Genomic DNA, 22,981 nt, shown 5'->3' on the forward strand with positions numbered 1-22,981 from the left:
ACAAAATGACACAAAAGCAAACGCACTATTTTGAAATGATAATTGGTCTACGGAAAGCCTTTCTCTGCCAATCCAACGAGGACCGACAAACCGACAAACCAAACCAGACGGACAGGGTCTGTCAAAATGGATGTTAATTCCCCATGCGATGTTTTTTGCAAGTTAGTGGTGTTGCATCATGTTTTCTGTGTCATACTCTTATGACATGCAATGCACAAGTACGGGGGGGATGGGGGCAAAAAAATGGAAGCCCCATTCAACGCGGGAACGCATCTGTGTCATTTTAGATTTTTAGCTATAGCCTATAATAACCATTATTATGTTATACCTTGGCTAGTCAAAAATAGCAGTTGTAAAAGCTCATAGCGCGGTATGAGCTTGTATATCTGCTATTTATTTTGTAATCGTGAAGATGTGTGCAAATCTTTGAATATATATATATCTTTTTTTAAACTACATTTTTAACTAAAATCTTCTGGGGGAGGGTCCCTGGAATACATTTTTTTTCATATCAAGGACCCCCAAAATTATATGTATTTGGCCACGGACCCCCCCCATCTCAAAATGATGTTGTTCCAGGGACCCCCAGGAGCAAAGATTTGATTTAAAGATGTTCGCTTGAAAAAAAATAAAATACAGTATATTCAAAGATTTGCACCAAATGTTCAAGATTTTTCAAAAACAGCAGATCTACAAGCTCGTAGCGCGGCACTCGGTGCCGCGCTACGAGCTTGTAGATCTGCTATTTTTGAATAGCCCAAAGTATAAAAAAAAAAAAGAATCACACCCAGTGTGAAGAGAGTGGTGCCTTTGAATTAGTGTAACTGGTTGCATCCTTGTGTTGCAATCAGCTGCAGCTGTTGAGGCCGTGCTCAAACGGACGGACGGACGGACCCACACACACGGTCAAGTGTAGGAGTGGCTGGCACCACTCAATAATGGCTAAAGTGGTTACACAGATGCGTTCCCTGTCTTAATGGGCTTTAATGTTGATGATGGTGGTTTGAGGTTGTTAGGTTTGGGTGCGGGACTGCGGGGGTGGCACAAACGAGGCACCATGCCGTCTCTCTCTCTCTCTCTCTCTGGGTGGTACCTGGGCAGGGCTGTGTTGTCGTGGCCCTGTGTCGAAGGTAGACGGGCAGGGACAGGTAGAGGCCCAGTTCGCCTTGGCGACGCCAGCTGGTCCAGTGGCCGGGCTGACGGCCCTTACAGGCCCTGTTCAGTGTGGAAGCTGTGCCCAGAGATGAGTTCACACAACACTGTCAGGGGTGGGGGAGGGAACTGGGGGTACTGGTGTTGGCTGGGGACGTTACCAGCTATAGGACTGGAAGACCACAGGATACTCTCGGGATATAAGAGTTCGTCTTAAAATGTAGGCAGTGGTGGAAAAAGTACTCACATTTTTTACATTTTGGGCGGGAACCCCCTATTTGTAACTATACCTTTCAGGACTGGAACCCCTTTTGGGGTTCTTTGTTGCTATGTACAGTATATAGCAACATACATTTGTGTTGTTATTTTTTAATACACATTTGAAGTTTTTCAGAAAAATGTGGTCATGATTTAGAAGGCGTAAGTAAAAGTATCAATACTGCAATGTACAGGGTCCCCACACATTTTTAGCAATGAATTTCCAAAACTTTTCCAAAACTTTTCCAGAATATTTAGCCCAATTTCCAGGCCTATATAACAATCATTCGGCGCAATAATGTGTCTCTTACTCCTATGTAGAATGCCCAAAGATAGGCAGTGTAGCAAAAATAAAGTTTGAGACATACATTAGGCTGCCGTCACACAGCCCGTTCGGCGAAAAACTACTTATGTTACATATTTCGTGTAATATTATTCATGTTTATGAAAATGTTTTGTTTTAACAAAATCAATAGCCAAAAACAATGCATAGCCAAATATTTTTCCAGGACCCTTGATAAATTCCAGGACCTTTGATGATGTTTTATCAATTTCAAACCTTTTCCAGTACTGGATTTTCTTTTTTTTTTTTTCAAAATATTTCCAGGAATTTCATGACCGTGGGGACCCTGAATGTAGAAATACTCCGTTAGAAGTGAAAGTCCGGAATTAAACATTTTATTGAGTAAAAGTACAAAAGTATCAGTATCAAAATGTACTTCAAGTACCAAAAGTAGAAAGTAGCCTCACTCATTTTGCAGAATGTCCCGTTTCAGTTTTCAAATGTATTATGTGAAAATAGCCAATCTACAAGCTCACAATGCGTCGCATCGCGACGCATTGTGAGCTTGTAGATCGGCTATTTTCAAATGGGCAAAATGTATACGGAGCTATACGAAGTGGTTAATGTAATGTAATAATAATCCAAATCCATAAAGTATCTAAAGTTGTCAAATAATTGTAGTGGAGTAAAAGTACAATATTTGCCTCTGATATGTAGTGGAGTAGTAAATATTGAACATTGGAAACACTGCAGTAAAGTAAAAGTACCTCAAAACCTGGAGCAGTAACCAAATTGCAGAGCTAATAGATGCAACTTTTAAACTAGTTTGTTCTACTTAAAATATCCACAGGGTTTTAGCCCTTGGGCTGCAGAACCTCAACCCTCCTTTACATTCTAATGTGGTGTAAACACAACCAGCGGTAAACGGTATGTAGACAATTGGAAAACACTTCAAAAACTAAACGTAATCAAATACTGCCCTGCGGAGTCAATACATATTAAACACAGACACATCAGGGCTCGGTCGATACGAGCTGAGACCAAGGCAGATGTGGTGCCACAGCTTGCTGCTGAGATTGCAGTGTGTGTGTGTGTGTGTGTGTGTGTGTGTGTGTGTGTGTGTGTGTGTGTGTGTGTGTGTGTGTGTGTGTGTGTGTGTGTGTGTGTGTGTGTGTGTGTCTCTCTCAGTGGTGGAAGAAGTACTCAAATGTTTTACTTAGTAAACGTATCAATACCATCATGTAAAAATACTCTGTTTACAAGTAAAGGTCCAGTGTTTGAAAATGTACTTGAGTAAAAGTACAAAAGTATTGGCATCAAAATATACTTAAAGTAAAAGTACTACCGGTATTAATATTAGAAAAATAGCCTAGGTATAAAATAGGGCTAAGGTGGTTAATGTATGCTTTATAATGTAATATATTTATTTTCTGCAAGCAACTAGTAACTAAAGTTTTCAAATAATTGTAGTGGAGTAAAAGTACAATATTTGCCTCTGAGATGTAGTGGAGTAGGAGTAAAAGTACAGTAACTCAAAAAGTACTTGAGTAAATGTACTTAGTTACTTTACACCACTGGGGTGTGTGTGTGTGTGTGTGTGTGTGTGTGTGTGTGTGTGTGTGTGTGTGTGTGTGTGTGTGTGTGTGTGTGTGTGTGTGTGTGTGTGTAGTCCTAGGAGACCATTACACAAGGCAGAAAAACAAAGGTCCTTCCCTGTGGCATCGACAGCATCTCTCAGGCAGTCAGGGAGCCAATGAGCTGCAGAGCTCTCAAGCAGGGTTGCCAGATCTGCTTATTATAATTTCCCCGAAAGATCTTATTTGAAAATAGCCGCTCTATCGAGACGCGTTGTGAGCTTGTAGATCTGCTATTTTCAAATAGCTGATGTATGTGTTAAAGTGCGCATGTGGCCCCATAGTCGCTTGTTTTGGGCTGGTTTTCCTAGACCTGGTTGCTTGTTTCTCTCACAAAATCTGGCAACACTGCTCTCTCAAGGCCCAGATTTAAACGAAGTTGTGCCCTGAAAATAGCCTATCTACAAGCTCGCCACGCGTTGTGAGCTTGTAGATCGGCTATTTTCATATTGCCTAGGTATAAAATAGGGCTAAAGTGGTTAATGTATGTTTTATAATAACAATAATTGTATAATAATTTATATCTACAAAGTAACTAGTAACTAAAGCTTTCAAATAATTGTAGTGGAATAAAATTTTCTGAGATATAGTGGAGTAAAAGTACAAGTATTGATAATTGGAAATACTCCAGTAAAGTAAAAGTACCAAAACATTTTAAAAAACATTTTACAAGTACAGCACTTGAGTAAATGTACTTAGTTACTTTACACCACTGACAGCCTACATATACTGTACACATGGGACTGCATCTATGGGAAGGGCACCTGATGACACATGCTGTGGAAATGTGTGAGCGGCAACAGGAACTGTGTGTGTGTGTGTGTGTGTGTGTGTGTGTGTGTGTGTGTGTGGGGGGGGTCCGGTTTCACTGAGCGCGCACGAGGATGTAAACAAGGACACCAGGGAGGGGGGGGGGGGGGGGGGGGGTTAAAGGACACACACACAACACTGTTTCAGCCAATCACGGTTCATTTCATACGCGGTGAAGTGACTCATGAGCTGGGGCGAGGAGAGGTGACAGCGCTGCACAAAACACTGTTTGAGACAAGCCAGAGCATGCCTGCCCTCTCTCTCTCTCTCTCTCTCTCTCTGTCTATCTGTCTCTCTCTCTCTCTCTCTGTGTCTGTCTGTCTTTAAATGTCAAGTTTGAGTCTAGTGTGATTCCGAGATATTCGAATTCAGATACTACCTTGACCCATTGGGACCTGAAGCCGATTCTACATGTCCCCTAAATCCCAACAGTTTTCTGAAAAACGTATGTTTCTATATCAGTGGTGCTCAATCTTTTTCATGGCAAGGACCCCCAAAATGATATGAATTTGGCCGAGGACCCCCAACAAAATATTTAGTTCCAGGGACCCCCCAGAAGCAAAGATTTGAGTTAAAAATGTTCGCTTTAAAAATGTATATATTCAAAGATTTGCACACATTTTCACGGATTTTCAAAAATAGCAGATCTACAAGCTCGTAGCGCGGCACTCGGTACCGCGCTATGAGCTTGTATATCTGCTATTTTTGAATAGCCTAAAGTGTAAAATAATGCTTTTTTAGCTCAAATCTAAAAATGAGACAGTTCCAGGTCTTAATGGGTTAATACTGTTTCCATTGACGATAATGTCAGGATAAACAGTGTCTGTGGAGTTGCATGAAAAAAAAACATACAAACAGTTTTGTTTGTATTCAGGTGTAAACATGAGTTCCTCAACCAATCAGATACATGGACCATGGCTGCAGTGGTTATACCGTCTCTCCGTCTGTCTGTCTGTCTCCCTCTCTCTGTATCCGTCCCTCTCTCCCTGTATCGGTCTCTCTCTTTCTCTCACTCTGAGGAACACTTCATCACACAAAATGACCATTTTCCTATCAAGTACTCACCTCATGAGTTTTTCTTTTTTGTCTCATTCGCGGGCCAATAATTCAATATTTGCGGTGTCCTGCTGTGGTGGGAAACCAATGCAAAACTATATCAAATAATTGTACAAATAACGAGCCTACTGATAACCCAGGCTCAAAGACAATGTTTTAAATATGGTTATGCTCCTGTTGAGATCGGTCTCCTATTGGTTAGTCAAACATTGGATGATTGGCTCAGGAATGTGACAAAAAAACCGAAGAAATCTCCATAAATTCAAGACGTCATGGGGTGAGCAATTGATAGGAAAAAGCGATGTATTCCTCGGTCTAATCCATTAAGCCCGGTGTCATCCGTGTCATTTTAAGATTTCTAGGCACGAGTGCCGCACTATGAGCTTGTAGATCTGCTATTTTTTGAAAAAGAGTGATATTTTTTGTGCAAATCTTTGAATAACACATTTTGAGATGGGGGTCTGCGGCCGAACACATATCATTTTGGCGGTCCTTGACATGGAAAAGTCGGAGCACCACTGATGCAGCAACATACCGTTAGGATTTAAACATTTTTTGATATGTATTTGGCCACGGACCCCCATCTCAAAATATTTTGTTCCAGGGACCCCCAGAAGCAAAGATTTGAGTTACAAATGTTCGCCTCAGAATAGGGATGCTAAGTGGTTAATGTAAAACAAAAACATCCCATCACACAAAGATTTGGCGGACCCCGTATAGTAACTCTGAGGACCCCCTACGGCATTGGTTCTCAAAGTGGGCTCCGGGGACCCCTAGGGGTACTTGAGGGGGTTCCAGGGGGTCCCCAGCAAAATGTGTTAATATAGCGTCACAATCATTTTAACCTTTTATACTTTGGCTATTCAAAAATAGCAGATATACAAGCTCATAGCGCGGCACCGAGTGCCGCGCTATGAGCTTGTATATCTGCTATTTTTGAAAAATCATGAAAATTTGTGCAAAACTTTTAAATATAGATATTTTTAAGCGAACATTTGTACTGTAACTCAAATCTTTGCTTTTGGCGGTCCCTGGAACAACATATTTTAAGATGGGGGTCCGCGGCCAAATACATATCATTATGGGGGTCCTTGACATGAAAAAGTTTGAGAACCACTGCCCTAGGGGTCCCGGACACCAAGTTTAAGACCCCCGTTCTAGAAAACACTCCATGGTGGCTGCGGTGACACTGAAACTTGGGACTAAATAATGCAGATAAAAACAGGCTGCATGACGTGATGATGATGAGCTGCCCGCTGCCAGCTGCGAGGTTTACAGCGGGAACGCGGATTTAGATGAAGGCTGGCCTAGAATGAGGGTAAAAAAAAATACCTCAAGAAGCGTATTAAAAAAGAGCTACTGTATAAGAATGAATTACTTCTCCGTTTTACTATAGAAATGAAGGTGCCAAATATATGCACAATAGGCTCTATTCACAGCAGCCATATTATGAAGACATTCACAGGTGTTACCAATGATACTAATGAAGGCTCTGTTCCATTCTGGTCAAACAGAGTCAGGGTGCTGATATTGTGCATGTTGGCTCACTGGAAACCTTCCAAATGGCCCCTTACAGGTGTGTAACTCTGAGAGTGTACAAATGGAACCTTACGGGTCCATTTGGTTCCATTTGTACACTCTCAGAGTTATGGGGGTCGTGGAAACCACTGTGCTACACTAAATGGAACAGAGCCTTCATTAGTATCATTGGTAACACCTGGGAAGGAAGTGATAATATGGCTGCTGTGAATAGAGCCTATTATAAATGTCCAGAATTATATGGCTTGTATATGTATGCAATTATGTATCTCCGCTGGAGTCGGCAAAACCAGCTAACTCCGGTGGAGTAAGCTTGGTTTGGCAGAACGTTTGAGGATCCAATGGAGTTAGCTGGTTTTGTCAGAAGCGCTTTTTAATGCTTTGCATTGGTTCAATATTCTCTTTAACAACACACAGACGTAGAGGGTGTTCAATGGCCCCGATTTATGGGGAAAAAAAATGCAAAAGCGACAAAATGTTGTTAGCTGGTTTCTGCCGGACAGCAACCATATTTTCACTCTACTCATATTAGGAAAATGATCCTTGTTTTCCTTGTTCTCTCTCTATTCTATTATGTTCTCGTTCCTGAAAACGACAAAATGGAGCTTGTACGAAAAAAAAATTCCCCCACTTCTTTACACTTGTAAACCTGTGATCTGACGATAAAGTTGATTTTGAACCTAATCTATCAGCAGTGGTGGAAAAAGTACTACATTTGCTTACTTAATATACTGCAATATAGAAATACTCTGTTACAAGTAAAAGTCCAGAATTACAAATTGCGACGCATTGTGAGCTTGTATATCGGCTATTTTCAAATGGCCGAAATGTATTTACAGTAGGGCTGAAGTGGTTAATGTATGTTTTTGTCAAATCTGCAAAGTAACTCGTAACGAGTTTTCATATAATCATAGTGGCGTAAAAGTACAATATTTGCCTCTGAGATGTAGTGGAGTAGAAGTAAAAGTACAGAAAATTGGAAATACTCCGGTAAATTAAAACAATACCTCAAATTGGGACTTAAGTACAATACTTGAGTAAATGTACTTAGCTACTTTCCACCACTGTCTATCAGCCATCATATGTTTTTATTTTTCGATCAAGGCTGAAAACAAAACAACCTCAAAATCAGTGTTTATACTGTACTTCCCTTTTTCTTACAATATTTAGGGTTGGAGCTTGATTTGGTGTTGCTGACTGCGCTGCATGTTTGTGAATAACTGCAGTTTGGTAAGCGCGAGGCATAATTGCACAGATTTAACACCCTGAAGCATGTTGTTTTTCTTCCTTTGGAGGGGCTGAGGGTGTAATTGTCATTCTCCGTGCCGTGTGGGGGAAAGGCTTGCTGACAGACGCTGTTAAGTAGCTGAAATTACAGCGTTGCAGCGCTTGCATGCGGGTGTGTGTGTGTGCGCACATTTCCCTGCCTTCATTTCTCTGTGCCAGCAGCCAGTGTTGCCATGTCCCGCGTATTATAAGCCATTTTGACCTGAGGCCGATTCTACATACAGTAGAACGGGATAAGTCGCTTGCAAATATCGGTTGTGGGTTGCGTTTTTTTTGGGCTTGTTTCTAAAGTGCAGTTGCTTATTTGGGCTTCCTTCGTAAATGCTGTCTAAACTTTTACTTTCTACTCCACAACGTGTCAAAGGTAAACATGGTGCTTTTACTCCACTACAATTATTTGAAAACTTTAGTTACTATGCAGATTTTGATTATTACTACAAAACATACAGCCCTATATACATTTTGGCCATTTGAAAATAGCCGATCTACAAGCTCACAATGCGTCGCGATGCGACGCATTGTGAGCTTGTAGATCTGCTATTTTATACATTTCATACATTTGAAAACGTGAGAAATGGGTAATCAGCATAATGAGTACTTTCTACTTTTGGTACTTTACGTACATTTTGATACCAATACTTTTGTAAATTCTGAATTCCGGACTTTCACTTGTAACGGAGCACTTCTACATTGCAGTATGGATACTTTTACTTAAGCAAAGCGTTTGACAACGTTTTCCACCACTGCATACCGTATAGGGTTCAAGTGGTAGAACAACAACAACAAACACATGTAGCTGGGGACTACCCTTGTCGCTTCTGTTGGGCTCGTTCCTTCCGCAAAACCTGGCAACCCCACATTTCTGTGTGCCAGCCAGCTGTCTCCTCCGACAAACCGAGCCATACTGCAGAGTGCTGAACACATGTCTGCATTCTGTTAAGTACATATTTCTACTGAAGCTTCATTCATAATCCAACATATGCCGGTCCCGAAGCCCTATTTATTTATACACAACCCGGAGCATTATTATGACGACTGTCACACTTTCATTAACGCGAAGGGCCTGTTTATCATTAAACAATGCTGTACTAAATAACATGTCTGTGCTCTCAAGGTGGAAACCTTGTATGTCCAAAACAAAAACCATAACTATTCAGGAAATGGAGGGAAAAAAAAGAAAAAAAAACCTGTGTTCAAATGTAGTTATTATGTTATCATGTTGAAATATCCATGAAAATTTCATCCATTTGACTATCCATTAAAAACAAAGCTGCAAAATAAACTTGTGTATGGGCAACACCTGAGCCTTTTCGAAATGTTTTGAACAGTGCTGTAAGGAACATAGGGCCCGTTTTAGATTGCAACGGGACGTTTGGCACCTTTTTTGGTATTAGAAAACTGGATTTGGATTTTCCTTTCCCATTCACCAACTTGGGGTCCAGTTCTGCAGAGATCTTGCTGATTATTTTGTACCTTGGACTTAACATACTAATTGATTGGTTACACACTTCACTTGTTCTTGTTAAAGGAGAATTTTGGACTAAGGTTTTCTTACCTTTTCTATGATATCTTAGGATGAATGGTACAGTAGAAAAATGTCATAACTCCATCCCGGGTCCGCCACAGCTTAAAGCGTGCGCCAATAGGCCTTGCGGTAGATAGCGTATTTTAATAGCTTTTTTTTGTTGTTGTGAGATCTGACGTTCAGTGACAGAACACTATGCAACCAAAAAATTAATAAAAAAAGTCTCACTAGACGAGATTGAAATCTAAAGATTTCGTTTTAAGCTGCGGCGGATCCGGGATGGAGTTATGATTTTGTTCTATTGTACCATTCATCCTAAGATATCATAAGGTCATAGAAAACCTAAGAAAACCTTAGTCCAAAATCCTCCTTTAACAACGTTTCGCTGGTTCAATATTTATAAAACCCACAGACACACTTAAACCACTTTCAGCCTGGCAAAAGTGTGAGCTTGTAGATCGGCTATTGTTGCTACATTTGTGTGGCACCGTCATATACAATTAATTAAAACGGTAAGAGGATTACCGTAATTTATGAAACAACATGAAAGGGTAAATTGAGATAAAGGTTTTCTGCCCGAAAGAGATGATGCACTAAAAAAGATGGAAAACCATATTGAACTCCTAAAGTGTGCCATTCTTTCTCTTGCCTTCTGACTCCGTTTGCACTCTTAACCCCTTACACCCTACTAGACTTAGTTAGTTCTGTACTTGGTGTAGCCTCTACACACCAAGGCTCTTTAAGCTCGTATGGCCAATGGACCCTTCGCTAAACCCCACCCCAAAAGCGATTGTCCAATGCCAGCTTAGCAACCGTTGTTAGCCTGGCACAGGTCTGGCAAACTTTCGTCACCTGCCATAGCTGTCAATGTTATTTCGCCCGCACGCCCGCACACACACACACACACACACACACACACACACACACACACACAATCATTTGCAACATAATAGCAAGAACAGGAATACCACGATAACGCAATGGTGACTAATATGAACCAGCAACAGATTCCACTTACCCACAACCGGAGGGTTCTTTTCCCAAGCTGAAATCTGCGCTTAAACTGGAAGGCTATGGCTGTGCCTGTGTTGTTGAACACATACACAGCTTAACGTTGGGAAAGTTACACGACTCACTCGCCCAGGTGGTGTCAATGATACTAATCACCGTAATCGTAACAAAATTCAGAATCCCAGCACTGCCTGTTTCGAATTCCGCACGTTAAAGTATATTCATTCATTTGTTCGTCTATTTATTAACTGCTACTGTAGTCTTACCCTGCGGTACATGAAAACTCCTGTTACAGTCATGGATCAACTTCAACCTGGTGTTTGCACTTTCTCCATTTACGGTCCGTACATCTATATAAACGTTCAGATTTCAAAATATAAATTGCTTTATTTAAATGTTTGTTTATGCTTTGGAAGTCATAACTTGTTGTACAGCTGCTACCCCAAACACGGCTGCATCATAAAAAAAAAAGAGATTGTGTATCTTCACCTGCAAAACAAAAACATGTGTCAGAAAACAACGGCCGTACTCACCGAGCACGGCGGGGTTGCTGTTGCGGTTGCTGGGCTTGGGCGGCGGCACGGGGGGCTGCTTGGCGTGGGGCGGCACGGGGGGCGGCGTCTCCGAGCCGGCGGCCGCCGCGGGGGGCCGCGGCGGAGGCGGGGCGGGGTCCTCGCTCATCAGGGAGACCGTCCGCGGGGGCTTGGCCACCGCTATCGGCACCGCCGAGGAGGACGACGTCGTCGAGGACGCGGAGGAGGCCGAGGAGGAGGACGAGGAGGAAGAAGAAGGGGGAAGGTTGCCGTTGGCGGCCGCCGCCGGCGGCTCGGAGGGGGGAGGGCCCGTCATCCACTTTGGGGGCATCATGGCCTGCTTGGCGGGGGGAGGGGGCTCCCTCAGGGAGTCTCGCTGTTGTTGCTGCTGCGGCGAGTCGGGGGTCGGGGCGAAGCGGACGCCGGTGGATTCTGTGGGAGGGGGCACGTGTGGCAGCGCACGCACGCACGCACACACGCATACACACACACACACACACAGGAGGAGATCACAACAATGCTTAAAGGACGACTTCACCGATTTTCAACCTATCTTCATATAATAGGTCCTCACTAATACTCATGATAAAATGGTACAATTTTTTTCTACTCGGTCTGTGTCTCAGAGGAGGGCTGTGGACAATTCAGTCTACCAGTGACATCATCAATGGGGAATCCAAGCTAATAGAAACTGCAGGCTTTCTATTCCTGCAATGCAATAAAAGAAGCCATTGTTCTCGTGCTAATACAAATCTAAATAAAAAATGAGAAATCTTGTTGGGAAAGAAAATCATGCCTAACGATGATGTCACTGGTAGACAGGTTTCTGGACTGTCCACAGCCCTCCTATGAGACACAGACCAAGTAGAAAAAAATTGTACCATTTTATTATGAGTATTAGTGAGGACCAATTATATGAAGATAGGTTGAAAATCGGTGAAGTCGTCCTTTAACACACTCCCTGCTAATCACGTAGATCTACGTTTTTTTTTTAACAGAACCAGGAGATCACGTGATCCAAAGATTTACTGCTCCATTCACTTCCTGGTTAAAGTATTGGGGAAATCGCCTGTATCTCGGCTCCTGTGTTTTAAGCGAGACATGCTATTTTCAACGGCGTATAACAAGCGAACGGGAGGTCGACATGACATTTTCTTTTTCTTTCGCGGAAGCACAGTGAAACCCTCCGTAATTAGCAACCATCAGGGGATCTATCATACTGGAGATAAATATTCTGTGACTGCTTGAAAAGGTTAGAAAAATCGAAGAAAAAAAAACCCTGGCAGCAGCTAAGTAAAGCGGATGCATAGTACCTGGCGGTGAATGTGTTAAGGTTTCCACTGGCTCTCTAAGGTAGAAACTTTCTTTCAAGGACCATTAGTTTCGTACAGGCTTCTTGCATCTGCGACCTCAATTTACACTGTAAAATCACAGTTAATTTAACTCTTGAGAGTGTACAAATGGAACCAAATGGACCCGTAAGGGTCCATTTGGTTCCATCTGTACACTCTCAAGAGTTACAGAACCGCAAGGGTCCGTTTTGGTTCCTAAATATCAACCATTTAGCTGTGGACCCCCCTTGGAACCAATGCTTAGAGGAGCAAGAAGTACAAACCTGAACGTTTTAAAAGCGCAAAGAAATGCAGAACGCACAAGAGCACTGAGCTGAGCTTAACCTTGTATGAATAAGCGGATTTACAAAAAAAAAAATATATATATACAGTATATATATTTGTGGGCTTTTTCTGCCTTTATTGATAGTATAGTAGGCTGACAGGAAATTGGGAGAGAGAGATGGCGAGTGACGTAGCTAAACCAAGGCTACGTTGAGCCTTGGTGCCCGGACCGCTACGCCAGCGATCCGGGCAGAATAAGCAGATTTTTTTTTTTTTCAAAGAGCTTATAAGAAGCCATTCTGGTGCCTTTGATAGCAGTGAAAGTGCAGAGAATCATCACACAGGAGCACATACTCTATGATGAAGGTTTTTCTCCGCTCTTATCTTCTAGGCGTGTGTTTCTGTCTCCTGTTGATTTGGCCTGTCAGGCACTCACAGCCTGGGAGCTTCTCTTCTACGCTACGTGACATGAATGCATCTAAAGCAGTTCTCTAGAAGTCTGCAGTTTGAGGTCTTTGACGGAATGGCACTCAACGGCATTTTAAAAGCTGTGGTTCGCAAACCTTTTTCATGTCTAAGGACCCCTAAATGAACAAATTGTGTGCCAGAGGTATATTAAAATAGGGTACATCTAGTGCCAGCATATCTTGCATCCACTTATGCTGATATGTTTCGTGCTGTAGAAGCCCCGACGCGGACGCGCATGTAAACAAAGCCTGCGTGCGAGACGGCGGAGGGTCCCGACTAACGCCTGGAACAATAATATTTCTAACCCTCCATTGCAGAGTGATCACCGATTGAACGGCTCGCTTCCACCAGAAATAGGAGATATTAAGCTTTTAGTCAAGGAGTTAACATTGGAGCGGACGACTGGAAGCATTTTTGACATGGATCCACATCCGGCCTCTCCTTCTCAGAGACTCCTTGGATGATCCCAAAGTTTCGTTAGAGCGCCCCCACGTGGGGAAAAAAATATAAAAAACAAAAATGACTAATATCACTGCGTAGATATTAGTCTGGAATCTCTGTGTGGAACCTGCATTTCCAAGGGGCGAATTCAAAAAATGCCTTTAGTGATAAACCCGCCCCATATTTGTATACTGAGCCCTGATTGGTCCCTCACTACTTCGGAGGGAGTGAATTCCAACCACAACTGAGCGGTGCCAGTCCAAATCTGCCGAGGGCAATTTTTCTTTTGCGATGCAGATTTGTCTGGTTTCCAGGCTAAAACAAGCTCACAACGTTTTTCAAATATTCAAATACACAATGTACATACGCAGGTTTAAAGTGGTGAAACAGATTTTGATGCCGTTAACTATTCTTTCTGGGGACCCCCTGGAACCCCCTTCGAGGACCCCTTGGACGCCCACTTTTGAGAACGACCGTTCTGTCTCCATCCCTGTCAGTGATTCAGAAGTTGTGGAAGCTTTCACGCGTGAAATAAATGAATCTAAAAACCTTCTAGTCTGATCATCTGTCACTTTGGGCCCTGTGACATTTTATTCAAAAGCACTTTGCATGAGTGGGAGTGGTGATTATACCAGCAGCTGAGGCAGTGTTGTGATCAATGGCTGTGGCTCGATGCTCATTTCTCCACCATCTCTGACCGACGCGATTAGAGGGGAAACTCATAGAGCTCGGGGACATTTCAGCGGCAGATCTATAAATGATGTTTATAGAAGTAGGCTATTGACGTGGGTGCTAGGAGATTTAAACATCGTTTAACCCTTTAAGACCGGGAACGCATCGGTGTCATTTTAAGATTTCTTTGGCTATTCAAAAATCGGGAAAAAAGCAGATCTACAAGCTCATAGCGCGACACCGAGTGCCACACTATGAGCTTGTAGATCTGCTATTTTTGAAAAATCATAAAAATGCGTGCAAATCTTTAAAAGCGAACATTTGTTAACTCAAATCTTTGCCTCTGGGGGTCCCTGGAACAAAATATTTTGAGATGGGGGGAGTCCATGGCCAAATACATATCATTTTGGGTGGTCCTTGACATGAGAAAGTTTGAGAACCACTAATTAAAGCAACGTACGTGTTTTTTTTTAAACTGTTAGGATTTAGAAGACATTTGTAGAATCCCCAGAAGCAATTATTTGAGTTACAAATGTTCGCTTTAGTTTAAAAATAATATAGATTCAAAGATTTGCACAAATTTTCACAATTTTTCAAAAATAGCAGATCTACAAGCTCATAGTGCGGCACTCGGTGCCGCGCTATGAGCTTGTAGATCTGCTATTTGTTAATAGCCAAAAAAAAAAATGACAGAGATGCGTTCCCGGATTGAATGGGTTAAATTGTATATTTCTGCCGAGGCACAATGGGAGAATTGAAGTAAACATTGTTGGGGGGCCGTACTGCGGGGCAGAGAGAGATCATTGCTGGCTACTGTACGCGCAAAGGGTTTAAATGGTGTAAACAATAACGGCACTGTTCCTGACCGTTGTAACCTTTATAAACTTCCTGTTTATATCCGCTGCTCTGGGAAACAACGTAATCTATCAAGAGAATCGGCTGTTAATTAGCTAACGAGCAAGCCTACAAATCCAAAGGTCATGTCAACCACTTCGGCCCTAATTCAATGTTCAGCTTCTCTCACTCTCTCTTTCTCTGTCTCTCTCTCGAAAACAGCCAATCTACAGTACAAGCTCACAACGTGTTGCATCATGGCGTGTTGTGACCTTGTAGGTCAGGTATTTTAGCTGATCTACAAGCTACACCTTCATGGTATTAATGATAAGGTGCATGAGTATAGCAGCTGGTATATACTGTTCATAATATAGACAGTGACCAATAGAATAGCCTGATTTGGGGATCAAAAAGACCGTTTTTCAGGCAGTGTGTGGGATAATGAAACCCCAGTCATGCTAGTGTTAAGGTGCAAGAATAGTTGAGGCCATGTAATAGGCTTTATGCACAGCAGCCATATTAGGAAAGAAGTTGGGCCTCTTCCTTACCAATTATACTAAGGAAAAACATAATTGTGTTCCGTAGGTTGGTTCCGGTTAGCGTCGCATTGTTTTTGTTCCCCACATAATTCGAAATAATTAGTTTAGTCTCGCTAGACGCTCTGCGGGTTTGAATAAAATATGGACATACCAAACGATTATTATACCAAAAGAAACAGAACTATTATACCAAACCAAACCCATTTTAAACTAGGGGAATCATTTTGAAGGTGCACGGCATCTTTGGTTCCGGTAAAAGTTATTTCCACTCCGACCGGATCAGAAACCCTAAAACGGCATTGATCCCAGGCTACCGTTTGACCAGAGCGGAACACAACCTTAATTAGCATCATTGACAACACCTGGAGACCAACTGGTGTAGCAGAGTGGGTCAACATGCATCGTCGCAGCACCTCGACTCGGTTTGACCGGAACGGAACACAACCTTAATTAGCATCATTGGCAACACCTGTGAAAGAAGTAAAGGGAGAGGCCCAATTTCTTTCCAACATGGCTGCCGTGCACCGAGCCTATTGGCTGATTAAGAATAGGCTCTATGCACAGCAGCCATTTTGGAAAGAAATTGGAAATCAGCACGGTGCCCACCGGGACAGTTTTGTCAACGGGAGGGGGGGGGGGGGGGGGCGTGCTGTAGGGTGATTGTGTGAGTGTGGCTTCAGGAAGTAAATTCCTAGCCTCGATCTCCAGGCTTTTATTTTTTAGTTTTGCTAAAAAATAAAAGCTTGGAAATTCCTATTTCAGCTGTTGGTACGCAAAAGCGCCTCGCGTCGTCTGATGTGGTGCGCATTATTTATTTTGGGTGCGCATGCGCACCTGCGCACCAGTTATGTGCACCCCTGCACATAAGGGTCCATTTGGTTCCATTTGTACACTCTCAGAGTTACACACCCGTAAGGGGCCATTTGGAACCCCCTCAGGGAACCATGAGGGTCCCTGGACCACACTTTGAGAGTGTTTCCAGTGAGCCAACATGCACGATATCAGCACCGGGACTATGTTGGAACAAAACCTTAATTAGCATCATTGGTAACACCCGTGAAGGAAGGAAGGAAGATACCCAATTTATTTCCAATATGGCTGCTGTGCATAGAGCCTATATTGCGATAACAAGGCGTTCCTAATAACGTGGCCCGGGTGAGTGTATCGTCCACCCTTGTGGAGGACCATCTTACCCGCACGTCCTCGGTGCTGTTCCTCGGCGGGAGCCGAGTAGCGGGGCAGCGTGGTGCACCGGCGGTCGGCGGCCTCCGAGGCCGGGCGGACCTTCTTGTTGTCCTCCGAGGAGCTCTTCTGCAGGCCGGGCCTCGTCAGGTGGTCCATCTCCGAGACGGGCCTGGCCTCCTTCTCCCGCCTGTCGCGCTCGCGCTCCTCGCGCCGGTGCTCCCGGTCGTTCCGCCGGTCCCGCTGCTGCTGCTCCTCTCTCCTCTCCTTGTCTCGGTCCTCGCGCTCTCCTCCTCCTCCTAAACCAAGTCACAGTTATTACGTAGTCGCAATTATTTCGCATAATTGTCAGAATTGTTGTTGAAAAATGTTCATACATTTTTCAAAAATAGCAGAAATAGCAGATCTACAAGCTTACAACACGTCATGCTATTTTAACTTTTTTTTAAAGTCTACAATTAGATTAAATGTGTATATCGTTGCTGTCCGTCAGAAACCAGCTAACTCCATTTTGACGTTTTTGCATTTTTTTTCCATAAATCAGGGCCATTGAACTCTCTTTATGTCTGTGTGTTGGTAAAAAAAAGAATATTGAACCAATGCAAAGCATTAAAAAGCGCTTCTGACAAAACCAGCTAACTCCATTGGATCCTCAAACTTTCTGTTTTCTGCTAAAGTCCAGGGGTGGAGTTAGCCGTTTTTTCTGGCTCCACCCCTTTTTGACCTCCAACCTCATTGTGAGCTTGGAGGTCCATTTAGCTGTTCTTATCAATGATGAACAAACACTTTTTGGTTTTGTTTTTGTCATTTTCTTCGAAAATGAACATTTTGGAGTTAGCTGGTTTCTGCCGGACAGCAGAGATATTTAACTTATTTGTCAGCCCTGTGCAATTTGTGATTATGAAGCCTAAAAAACACAAAACACAAATTCAAACTGTATTCATATGTTCCTATGTTCAACGGCCAAACACACAATTACATCGTTAATCGCAATTATTTGTGTGACAATTAATCGTCAACTTAAATGCGTGAATCGTGACAGCCCTACCTCCTCCGCCTCTCCTCTCGCGGTCGTCCCTCTCGTCTTTCCTCTCCTCCTTCTCCCCTCGGTTCTCCTTCCTCTCTCTGTCCTCCCTCTCTCCTCGGCCGCCGTCCTTCCTCTCCGCCCTGTCCTCTCTCCTCTCCCCCCTGTCCTCCCTCCTCTCCTCTCGGTCCCGCTCCTCTTTGTCTCCCCGGTTGTCTCTCCTGTCCCTGTCCGTCTTCCTCTCCTCCCTCTCCTCTCTCCTGTCGTCTCGGTCCCTGTCCCCCCGCCTCTCCCTGTCCTCCCTGTCCCGCCTCTCCCGCTCGTCCCTGTCCCTCCGCTCCCTGTCGTCCCGCTCCCTCCGCTCCCTGTCCTCCCTGTCCGTCCTATCCTCCCTCTTCTCCTCCCTCCTCTCCCTCCTCTCTCGGTTGTCCTCCCTCTCGCCGCGGTCGTCTCGCCTCTGCTCCCTCCTCTCGCCGGCGTCTTCCCGCTCGTCCCTCTTCCCCCCTCCTCCCCGGTCCTCCCTGTCGTCCCTCCTCTCGTCCCCTCCTCTCCGCGGCGGCGGCGGCCTCCCCTCGTCGGGGGGGGCCTGCTGCTGCTGCTGTCCCCTGGGTAAAGTCCCACCCCTCGCGTCCGAGGGCAGGCGGCTCCGCCGGTCGGCGTCCACGGCGAGCCGGGCGTGCGAGTCCACGTCCAGCGGGGCCCGGTTGCGGCCCGAGGCGTCCGAGGGCACCCGGATCCGGCGGGCGTCCGACGGCTCCGGTGGCGGGGGTCCGCTGCTGCCCCGGCGCTCGTCTCCTCCTCCCCCCCCGTGGTGGTGGTGGTGCGGCTGGGGCAGCCAGGCGGGGTTGGCCCGGATGTCGACCCGCGCGCCCGACTGGGAGACCCTGTCCACGTCCATGGGCACCGAGTGGCCATTCTTCACCGGTTTGGCGTGGTTCGCCTCGTGGCTTTCTGTCAGCCCCGCCCCCGTCGAACAGAAACAAGCGGTCAGTGGTGGACGATTGCAATTTAGGCATTTTAGCAGCAGTGGTGTAAAGAAACTAAGCACATTTACTTAAGTATTGTACTTTTAAAAACGTTTTAATGTTTAGGTATTTTTTACTTACAATTGTCTATACTTTTACTTCTACTCCACTACATCTCAGAGGCAAATATTGCACTTTTACTCGACTACAATTATTTGAAAACTTTAGTTACTAGTTACTTTGCAGATATAAATTATTACATTATAAAACATACATTAACCACTTTAGACCTATTTAAATACCTAGGCTATTTGAAAAGAACACATCTACAAGCTCACAACGCGTTGCATCGCGACGCGTTCTGAGCTTGTAGATCTGCTGTTTTCAAGCATTTTAGTACTTTTACTTTTGGTACTTTAAGTACATTTTTATACCAATACTTTTGTACTTTTACTCAATTTTGAATTCCGGACTTTTACTTGTAACAGAGTACTTCTACATTGCAGTATTGATACTTGTACTCAAGTAAAACATTTGAGTACCGTTCCCACCACTGTTTAGCAGACACTCTTTATCCAGAGCGACTTACAGTAAGCAAGGTAAAAACATACATCAATCTCAAGGTACATCAACCTAGCATCAGTCTAAACAATATTATATCAAACATAATAATCTGCACGTTGAAACTATAGGATGCCAGGTAAACAATGGAAAACTGTCTAAATAACATTCTATCTAAGTTACATTTTAACCTTTGCATAAGACTGCGTCTGCATGGTCGTCAAGGCAGTGTTACGGCTAAGGTGGAGTCTGAAGAGGTGAGTCTTCAGATAGGCTCTATGCACAGCAGCCATATTGCGAAGACATTCACAGGTGTTACCAATGATACTAATGAAGGCTCTGTTCCATTCTGGTCAAACAAGAGTCAGGGTGCTGATATGATGCATGTTGGCTTACTGGAAACACTCAAATTTGGGTCTAGGGACCCTCATGGTTCCTTAAGGGGTTTCCAAATGGTCCCTTACGGGTGTGTAACTGACTCTGAGAGTGTACAAATGGAACCAAATGGACCCGTAAGGTTCCATTTGGGTCCATGTGTACACTCTCAGAGTTATAAGGGGTCGTTAAAATTGAAAAATCTGAGAATCACTGTGCTACACGAAATGGAACAGAGCCTTCATTAGTATCATTGGAAACACCTGTGAAGGAAGTGAAAATATGGCTGCTGTGCATAGAGCCTATTGCGGCGTCAAATTGGGAGTGAGTCAGCAGTTCTAACTGCAATGTGCATTTACTTGAGTACCGTACTTAAGTAAATGTTTTGAGTATCTGTACTTTGCATTATTAATATATATACCCACCATTCTCAGGGATTTCTTTCAGCACCCCTCTTTCGATTAGCTCCTTACGGCTTTTCCGCACAGAGATCTTTCTCTCTAAAGCTGCAAGAGATAAATGACATAAGATAAGGATTCAAAGAAAACGCACACACACACACACACACACACACACACACACACACACACACACACACACACACACACACACACACACACACACACACACACACACACACACACACACACACACACACACACACACACACACACACACACACACACACACACACACACACAAAACCGGTCTCCCTGTTGACAAATATTAATAATACAGTACTAATAATTACAGTTGATAAAATGACGAGAATTCATTATTTCCCAGATAGACGTTATACCTATAGACGTTTCGGCGAACTTGTCGCTGGGCTTCTTCTTCCTCCATTTCCAGGGCTTGAAGATGCGTCCCAGGCTGGAGAACTTGCCTTTGCGTTTGGACGGCGGCGTCCCGTCTCCCGAGTGGCCCCCCTCGCTGCCTGTAGAGATACGCTGCAGGTCCACCTCATCATCTGGATAACACACACAGACAAGCACAAGATACGAGAGATGGAGTTAGATGTACGGTACACCACTGTATGGATCTCTGTGTTCAGAGTTATGTAACGCAGTGGTTCTCAAACCTTTTCATGTCAAGTATTATATTATACTTTATATTTGGCCATGGACCCCCACCGGAAAATGATGTGCCAGGAACCCCCTAATCTCTCAAGAACAGATTCTGCTCTGCGTTGGAATCTGTCGGTAGCCGTGTTGACAACCCGTGCGCATTGGTTTCAAGTGGGTGTGCCTTCAGATCAGGAAGCAGGCCACGCTTTACCCTATCAAATGTAGTGGGCGGGATTCACGTGTCCGTCCACCCTTCCCCCCTCGAAACTAACCAAAACTAATTTAACAATAGCGTCCTCGGAGCAGACAAAACCACGGAAAGATATTCACATTTTAACTTACTCTTTCATCATAGAAACAAGTGGGCTTATAACCAAAACCATCCATGTTCTCTGGGAGAAGTGGCGTTAGTGTTCCGTGTAGAAATATTGTTAGTGGGAATGAAAACATAGTCGCACCAACCGGATGTGATGCGCTGAAGGCAGACACAAACCCCGGTTTCGTTGCGCACTGGTGTTACGTTTGCTTCCTGCCAGACCCAACAGACATAGAACAAACAGCAGAGGTCACTGTTTTTCATTTTCAGTTGGGTCTGGCTACGCGAGACTAGGAACCCCCATACAAGATTTGTGTTGTTTCAAATAGATTCCAAATGTTTCAATGTTTACAAAGTCCACAATGCGTCACGAGCTTGCTTGCTCCTAAAAAAAACAGTTTGGAAACTTCATTTCGGTCAATTATTTCTCCCCTTCAATAATACCAATTGGTATCGTATTTTATTTCGTTAGAAATGCTGATTATTCACCTTAACCATGAGGTATAACTTGTGGAAGGAGCAACACGGCTAACCGTGTGGGTAGTGACCCCCAAATCTTTTTCAAAATCCCCTGCAATATTATTCTGTTGGTATTCACTCTCGTTTTGAGCTTCATGTGCTGGCAGGTGTGAGCCTGCCAGCATCAAAACGTAAAGAAAAACAATAAATATGGACAACATCACGCCATTGGTTTCTACAGGCCGTAAATGAAGCCTATTTTGCAGCGATTTCAAATCCCCCATCTTTCTATATCCGGTTGATAGCTAGAGATGCCGCGATCCGATTTACTGATCGGATAACGGCTCGATATCAATGAAAAAATGTGGATCGGATCGGATCGGATTTCAGCAAAATGAACGATAAAACGCTGCGATTAAAGCACTCCATTCCAGTAATCCGCTCCAGCACTTTGATCCTTCCCACTCCCAGCACGTTGGCTTCAGGCAGTGTTGCCATGTCGGCTTAGCATAAGCAACTTTGGGCTTCTTTTTCTGTAAAGTTGCTTGTAAAAATTGGTAGTTGCGCGTTGCGGGTTTTGGGGCTTATTTCTATAAGCGGTCCGATTTCAACGCTTCAACGTCTGACTGCGCACTCGCACTGGGTGGACCCCATCACCAGTGCCAATGGGTTCGCATTAGCCTAAACAGCAGCATTAAATAAAATGCAAAATAAATGAAAAGATCCTGTGTAAGTGTAACAGAAACTTGGCTTCCGTTTGACATGGTCATTTCAGGTAAAAAATAAGTCGCATATATAAAAATAAATAAAACATGTTTTTCTCATAACCTACTGTTGTGGAACTTTTGCACTATTAATAATAGGTTTTGTTATTTGTTCACCCTATTGTTTTAGTAGACCAATGGTAGCATTGCTTTTGGGCAGAATTGGAGCCCTGGACAATATTACAGTTGGACAATATTGTGTGTGTATTGTTATTGTATTGTAGGGATTTTATTTATTTTTTATATATGTGACTTATTTTTTTTACCTGAAATGACCATGTCAAACGGAAGCCAAGTTTGTGTTACACAGGATCTTTTATTTTATTTTGTGTTTTATTAAATGCTGCTGTTTAGGTTAAAGCGAACCCATTGGCACTGGTTAATAATAAATGGGGCAGTTTTTCTAAACTACTGTTGTGGAACTTGTTGACTATTATTCTGTGGAGGTTATGTTCTCTGTTTGAGTAATATCACTTGATCAATTCTTTTTTAACATTTAGTAAAATAAATATTAATATTAATTGCCGTGCCATATCGGATCGGAATTGATCGGAATCGGATCGGTTTTATGCTGCCTGATCGGAATCGGATCGGATCTCAAAAATCATGA

At 43.6% G+C, this 22,981-nt stretch overlaps 1 protein-coding gene across 4 annotated transcripts in view; it reads right to left on the minus strand.

Moving 5' to 3' along the window:
* The window catches only part of phactr4a (phosphatase and actin regulator 4a), a 369,306-nt gene that overhangs the window by 24,363 nt on the left and 321,962 nt on the right, over positions 1-22,981 (minus strand). For 3 of the 4 annotated variants that reach the window (XM_084080249.1, XM_084080250.1, XM_084080248.1), the window contains 6 exons: positions 20,565-20,735; positions 20,191-20,271; positions 17,889-18,815; positions 16,852-17,139; positions 11,089-11,520; positions 1,094-1,231 (listed from right to left, as the gene is read on the minus strand). In XM_084080249.1, the coding sequence (XP_083936375.1) occupies positions 1,094-1,231; positions 11,089-11,520; positions 16,852-17,139; positions 17,889-18,815; positions 20,191-20,271; positions 20,565-20,735 (2,037 nt within the window). The remainder of the gene's footprint in view (positions 1-1,093; positions 1,232-11,088; positions 11,521-16,851; positions 17,140-17,888; positions 18,816-20,190; positions 20,272-20,564; positions 20,736-22,981) is intronic. The other variant, XM_084080251.1, reaches the window with a different exon arrangement.

Source organism: Gymnoscopelus microlampas, assembly GCF_963454915.1.
Source record: "Gymnoscopelus microlampas genome assembly, chromosome: 15".
NCBI classification, from domain to species: domain Eukaryota; kingdom Metazoa; phylum Chordata; class Actinopteri; order Myctophiformes; family Myctophidae; genus Gymnoscopelus; species Gymnoscopelus microlampas.